The sequence below is a fragment of the Choristoneura fumiferana genome, chromosome 24 (genome assembly GCF_025370935.1).
Source record: "Choristoneura fumiferana chromosome 24, NRCan_CFum_1, whole genome shotgun sequence".
Classification (NCBI taxonomy): Eukaryota; Metazoa; Arthropoda; class Insecta; order Lepidoptera; family Tortricidae; genus Choristoneura; species Choristoneura fumiferana.
Window position 1 is genome coordinate 7,277,791 of NC_133495.1, and position 7,267 is coordinate 7,285,057.

Here is a 7,267-nt window from a genome sequence, read left to right on the forward strand (position 1 = left end):
GACCGATCTAAATGAGCCACCCTGTATATTATTAACAAATCACGTTTAAACGCATCAAATATAAATTAAAATACGTTCAATACGTAAACATATTCAATTTAACGTAATTTAAAGTTCCTTCTAGTCGCCACTCTAATTAATTAATAAGAGTACCTAGTTTAAGTAATTAAAATAACTTTATGTTTTATGCAATGTATTATGTACTGTAGATACAACTAGAACATTGATGTTGTTCGGGATTCCTCGGTTTTCATCGTTTTCTTAAGATTCAAATGAAAAAAAAAAGAAAACCAATCTTTTGTTTCAAGTTCTGAACGAAATTAGCCAACTAAGTGGTTTCAGCGAACATTTTTATGTAAATAACGAAGCAACAAATAAAATTGTAGATTGAATTACAAAACGTAATCTCATTTACAAAACTTTCAATCAACATTAGCCGCAATTAAGTGCAAAAACACGTTTCCATTTAATCTGAATCGTCTGACGGACACTTAACTAGGAATCTTCGCCAGTCAAAGGTTAGGGCCGTGAGTTCGGTTTTAGTAACGATGTGAACGACATAGCCCCGTATAAATAGGATGCGCTGCAGCACACAGCACATTCGTTGCCCACCATTGGACCAAGCTCGAACATGAAGCTGGTAACCAAATAATTTTATCACGCCTTAAGCATCTGTTTCCGCCAATTTTCTGGGAGCTAGTAATTGCCAATAATTTTGTCATTAAAATTTATCTTGACCCGATTTTGTAACATCCTTTGAACTGTAACCTTTGTTATATTATTAAAACAATTGATTTCGGGTCTAAGTTAAGTCTAGCTCATTACTTTAAAACTCTCCCAGTCTACCCCTACGAAAAACTTGATCACTTGCACGTTCAATAGATAGCGTTGAAAAACTATCTCCACATAAAAAACAAAAGAAAATAAGTTTTACACCTAAGCTTTTGTGTTTGGAAATACACTTCTTTCAATTGTTTCAGCTTATAGTGCTATCTCTGATAGCATACGGCTATGCAGCCAAGTTGGATAGGACTTACCTGCCACCGGCCAGCGCTTCAAGCGCGGGAGGAAGCCCGGGGTCATTAACCGCCCCTGGACAGGACTCTAACTTCGGCCAGCAAGCCCCAGGTTTCCGTGGAAACCCATCCCAGCCAGCCCGTGGATTCAACCAACAATCTGGAGCTCAAAGTTCTGGACCTGCTTTCGGTCAAAGCCCTAGCCAAGCGCCTGGGCTCGGTCAACCATCCGGCTCTTATGGACAGGCTGGATCAAGCCAGTCAGGCTTTGGCCGTCCATCTGGACAGCCCAGTTTCGGACAATCTGGACCTACCCAGCCTTCAAGCGCCGGTCAGTCTTCCGGAGTACAGCCTGTTGGTTTAGGCGTTCAGCCCACCGGTTTCGGCCAACCTCAGTTTGGTCAGTCTGGACCAAGAAACCAGGGAGCTTTTGGACAAAGCCAGCAACCCGAGCGCCCTCAAGCAGCATCTGACAGAAACGCTGAAATCTTGAGATACAACAACGAAAACGACGGAGAAACTTTCGCGTACGACTTCGAGACTTCCAACGGTATTTCTGCTGAAGAATCTGGTGTAGCTACTAACGGTGTTCAGGCGCAGGGTGGATACTCTTACACTGGTGATGATGGTCAGTTTTACAAGATCACTTACACGGCTGATGAGAATGGATACGTGCCCCAGGGTGATCATCTGCCTACCCCTCCTCCGATCCCCGAAGATATTCTGAAGTCCATCGAAGAGAACGCGAGAGCCGCCGCGTCGGGAACTCAAGAAGGTAAGAAATCTTTTCGTTGTAGTTATAAAGTGGTGTTAGGAAATCAGTGAGAAAATACTTAATTACTAGCTGTTGCCGGTGACTCCGCCCGCGTAGACTTCATTTATGGCTATCCCGGTGCAATTTTCCGAGATATTAACTATTCTTTGTCCTTCCTCGGCACTCAATCGTTTTAGTGATCCAGAGATAACCCCCTGCAACTTCACAAACTCACCAACTTTACCTCTCTATAATACGAGTATTCAGTAGTATATTTAGAAATATAGACGTACATCTTCTTTGGCTACTATATTTACGTCTCACAGGCCTCCTGTCATAATAAGTGTGGATTTAGGAACTTAACATATAAATCATTGAAGTCGCTCCTAAAGTGTTGTCCTCACGATGTAATGTTGTCCTTCACGAAAATGGTCAAAGCTCATGGTAAATTTCAAACGCAATTTCGTACATAAATTCCGAAGGCTGGATTCGAGTCCACAACCCGGTTAAACCACGAAGCTACCATAGTTACATTAAACTACATTCAAGAGCAAATCATGTAAGTCAAAGTTTAATTAACTCTCTAAGAAATTTGACTCATTGTTCTTGTCTATAATTACGAGTAAACTAGAACAAATCACACGTAATTAGGTTTAGTGATTTTTATCTCAAAATCATGTTATTCTCAGTTCACGTCGAAGAGTCACGAATTCATTGCCCAATACGATTTGCAACATCGTACATTGTTATTTAGTATCGTTACTATTTTGTGATTTAACACAAATGTAATCATTTTTATAATCAGTTTATACCCGAATAATAACCATGTCTAAGATTGATTGCGCTAAATATATTGTAACTAAAACAAAATTTAAAGTTACTGTTATAGTCGATGTAATATGAAATTTCTTAACTCAATCTGGTAACGGATACTAAAATTTAGTTATTGGACTGGTTACGCTTGTGGCATTATTAATACTAGCTTTTGCCAGAATTAGTATGTAGTTTAAAACTTGATTGATCGCACAGGCACCATACATTATTTTGGGATATAAAGTAGCCTATATTCCAGGGTATATATTACCTGTGTGCCAAATTTCATGAAAATCCGTTCATTAGTTTTTGCGTAAAAGAGTAACGAACATCCAAACATACATCGATCCATACAAACTTTTCCGTTTATAATATTAAGTAAGATGGCCACAACTATTGAACCGCGTTTTTTTGCAATTTATAATTGATTAAAAATAATATTAAGTACTTATAAAACTTAAAGAGATCTAAGTTTTCGTGTTGAGATCCATGTTAATTTTAAACCAAATATCTACGAAATATTTATTTGCTGAAAAATATACAAAATAAAATAAAGTCGGAAAAATGGAAAACGAAGCGTTGGCAGGCCTCCTATTTAACTAGTTGGACTGGTGACATCGTGAGAGTTGCAGGCAACCAGTGATTGCAAGTGGCGCGTTTTCGTTCACTGTGGCGTTCTAAGGGGGGTTGGTTCAGCAGTGGACGTCTTCTGGTTGATGATGAAGATAATAAAATAAAAACAGATAATTAAATAAAAAAAGATTATCAGTCAACTGAGTAAAATTAGATCTGCAAGATATGAAGTACAATTGATTCACTTGTTAAAAGAAGCACACAAGATTCGTATTGAAATGAGTAACTGAATGTGTAATTTTTTTTAAATTTAATTTAAATTAGTCAAAATGTAATTACGAATTAGACGTATATTAAAAAAATTGATAAATATATAGGAAAATATTGTCAACCTCAATGAAAAAACTCAAAAACGTCTACCCATCTGCTGAAATAATCCAGATTAATTTTAAAAACTACATCACAAGTCCAAAATATGACGTTGCCTACATAGTAGTATGATATCATAGATACATTTTAACAAGGTTTTTCTTTGCAGGCGCTTACAACCCAGATGAAGATGATTCTCCTCAACAATCCTACCAAGGTCAACAGCAGCAATTCACAGGTTCCAATGGCTTCGGACCATCTGGCCTCGCAGGTCAGCCCCAAAGACCCCAAGGCCAGGGCTCGAACCAGCAGAATAACCCAACCTCAAGGCTTCAAGCAAGGATCTAGTGGACCAGCATTCAACTCTCAAGGTCAGCAAGGTTTCTCTGGACAAGGCCGTCCTCAAGGTCAAAATGGCGGTCAGGGCAACGACCAATCAGGCTATGACTACAATCGCCCACAAAATCAAGGTCGTCAGCCCAATGGAAACGCTAACTTCATTCCTTCAGGTCCTTCCAAATCCCCAGGTGCTTTGAACACACGTAGGCCTTACCAACAAGGTCAGAATCAGCCTGGTCAAACGGAATCTGTTGGCCCATCTAGGTCAAACCAAGGCCAATATCAAGCCCCTGAGTACAATCAACCCCAAAGAAAGTCTGGTAACCAAGGTTTTGTTTCCACCGGATCTCAATACAACCAAGGATCCCAAGGCCCCAGCCAGCGTACCCAACAATCCGGAAACCAAGGCAACCAAGGATTCGCACCTTCTGGGCCTCAAAACAACCAGGGTTTCGCTGCGAACCGTCCAAGCCAGAACCAGCCAGGTTTCCCAGGCTCGCAAGCTTCTCAAGGCCAAAGAGGTCAACAAAATATCCAGGGACAGAGGAGCCAGGGTAATGGAGCACAAAACCAGGATGGTTACGAATACAACAGACCTCAAGGCGCGTTTAACTCTGGTAACCAAGGCCAATTCCGCCCTCAATCTCAGGGTCCCACTGGAGGATCTGGTTTCCCTGGTTCTCAAGGTCAACCCGGTCGTGGTGCATCTGGAGCGAACCGTCCAGGTTCACCCCAGGGTCCATCTCAAGGCGCTTTCCCTGGATCAAGTGCAAACCGCCCAGGATCTCAGAGCCAGCAAGGTGGATTCCCTGGTGCCCAAGCTCCTCAGTTCCCGGTACCGGGACAGTCACCTCAGGGTCAGCAGCCACAGAGGCCTGGCTCTCAATCCTACAACCCTCTTGCCAACCAGACCTTCAACCAACAGAAACAGGAAGCCTTCCCAGGACCGCGCCAACCCCCAAGCTTCAGCTCTGAAGAAGGATACAAATATTAACAACCAAAGGCCAGTAGCTCAATATTAGATAAGGAATGGCATTAGAAAACGAATAAAAAAATATAGATGATAATGAAAAGTTACGAGCACGAGCGCTTTGTACATATATTTCTCATTTTGTACATAGCTGTGTAATTGTTATGTTATTTAATCACTGTGTGATGGAAATGTAAATAAAATAAACGATGCGAACATTGATTTTTGTTTTTTATTTTATCGAAACAAAAAATAAATGAATGATGTGTCGTCAGGAACTAAAACTATTACCTAACCAACAAAAAGTTGGACAACCCCTGACTTTGTTACTTCAAAGTTCAATATCTCAAAAACGGCTGAACCGATTTTGATAAAACATATCTAAGAACCATCGCTAGAAAATCTGCTTTGAAATTAAAAAACCGCATTCAAATCGGTCCATCCTTTTGAGACCTACGGTGCCACATACAGACAGACAAAGTCAAAGTCAAAGTCAAAGTCAAATATCTTTATTCAATTTAGGCTATAACAAGCACTTATGAATGTCAAAAAAAATCTACCACCGGTTCGGAAAACCTCTGCTGAGAAGAATCCGGCAAGAAACTCAACGAGGTATATATTTTTTTAAACAGATTTACAATATTATTAAATGATATGTATACATCACAAGTATTTAACACAACTTTATTTTTAACACAGTAGGTTCGCTATTTGAAGGGATCGCTAATGCGGATCGGAATTATTGACAGACACACTGACACACAGACATACAGACACAAATAGTGGTCAAACTTATAACACCCCTCTTCTTGCGTCGTGGGTTAAAAAGCGAGAAATTACACGCCTACCACAACTGGCTCCATTAAAAAAACAACATCAGTATTAAAATGACTTCTTTGAAAAAAAGATACTAAAAATTTGATTTCTTAAATATTTTGTGTCAGAACGATTCAAATATTTGCCATTGAAACTAAAACATGATTAGATATGCACTACGTTTTTAACCCCCAATGCAAAAAGAGGGGCGTTATAAGTCTGACACCAATGTCTATCTATCTGTGGCATCGTAGCTCTCAAACGGATTGACTGATTTCAATGTAGGGATTCACAGTGCCACAGTGGAGCGTGCAAAAATATCTGACACGTTCTTCCGACTCTAAAAATAGAGTCAATCAGATATTTATGCACGCTTGTTGTGTCAGATATTGATGCTGGTGACTATACAATACCCTCCGTCAAGTAGAGCAAAAACCTTATTTTGCATGAAAGAGTTTCATTGCGGTGGTTTTAAACTATGTTTCATTAAAATTGGTTCAGTTTTCTTTAAATATTAAACTTTGAAATGACAATGTCTTTTTAATCCCCCATGCAAAAAGAGGGGTGTTATAAGCTTGACCGCTATGTGTGTCTGTCTGTCTGTCTGTGGCACTGTAGCTCTTAAACGAGTGGACCGATTCAAATGCAGTTTTTTTATTTGAAATCAGGGTTTCTAGCGATGGTTCTTAGACATGTTGCACCAAAAATTTCTCTCTCTCTCTTGTGCAAGGTCCGCCCGGATTGCTACCACCATCTTGCTTCCGCCGTTTTTGACATATTGAACTTTGATTCAAGTGCAAAGTCGGAGTCAGGTTATCTAAGTTTGATAGGTTATAACTTTTTTAAGGTTCCGTACCCTTATAGTTTCGCCATGTCTTGTCAGTCTGCCTTTTGGAATGGAAAAATTAAAAAAAAATCAGGAGTTAGTAAGTATATCAAATTTAAATCAAAAATTATAACGGCTAAGATTTCTTGACAATTATTAGTAAATTAAGAATAAATAGCAACCTGAGGTATAAAATATACCTAAATTTGGAAGATTTCGTACACAATACGAAATGTATAGAAAAAATATTAGTCGATTTTTTTCGTAATGGCTACGGAACCCTATCTTGCGAGTGTCCGACACGTTCTTGGCCGGTTTTATTCATGTCTTAGAAGACATCTCGACATGTTGACATCCCATACATTTCCCAAAGGAATCACAGCGAAAAGGATTACGAAAAGGTTCCTTCCTGGTACGCGATTCAGTTCCCTTGACTGTTCATTTTGTACGGTTTTGTAACAAAACGAACAAGTAACTTAGTAAACTTGTACTGCTCGAGGCGCAACCTTTCCACCTGGGAACGAATCACGACATTCACTTGTTTCCTAGAACGTTCTAGGCTTGACACAGTTTATAATTTACAATGGTTTACAATTTACGTCGAGGAGATAACGTCCCTTACGACCAGAATCGCTTAAAGTCACTTTTGGGCAAAACTGAGTTAAATAATCGTTAGAAATGTACTTTCCAAGATCTACATGCTGTTGAAACCCGTTTACTGTACGATACTCCAATACCGAGTTACGTTTTTCTTAAGCTCACTTAAAGCCGATTTTTAAGAAAATCAACAG

At 39.5% G+C, this 7,267-nt stretch overlaps 1 protein-coding gene across 2 annotated transcripts; it reads left to right on the plus strand.

Annotated features, from left to right (window-relative positions):
* The first annotated feature begins 602 nt into the window (after window positions 1–602).
* LOC141441425 (uncharacterized) lies at window positions 603–4,988 on the plus strand. Of its 2 annotated transcripts, XM_074106151.1 has the most exons (3): window positions 603–640; window positions 981–1,791; window positions 3,695–3,964. In XM_074106151.1, the coding sequence occupies exons 1-3, from the start codon at window positions 632–634 to the stop codon at window positions 3,871–3,873; spliced, it is 999 nt and encodes a 332-aa protein (XP_073962252.1). In that variant the 5' UTR covers window positions 603–631; the 3' UTR covers window positions 3,874–3,964. The 2 variants fall into 2 exon arrangements, with proteins under 2 accessions (XP_073962252.1, XP_073962250.1); XM_074106149.1 differs by lacking the exon at window positions 603–640 and having other exon boundaries at window positions 1,700–1,791; window positions 3,695–4,988.
* The last annotated feature ends 2,279 nt before the right edge of the window (window positions 4,989–7,267 follow it).

Coding starts and splice junctions, on each gene's coding strand:
- LOC141441425 (XM_074106149.1), top strand. CDS start 3,710: ATGAAGATGATTCTCCTCAACAATCCTACCAAGGTCAACAGCAGCAAT.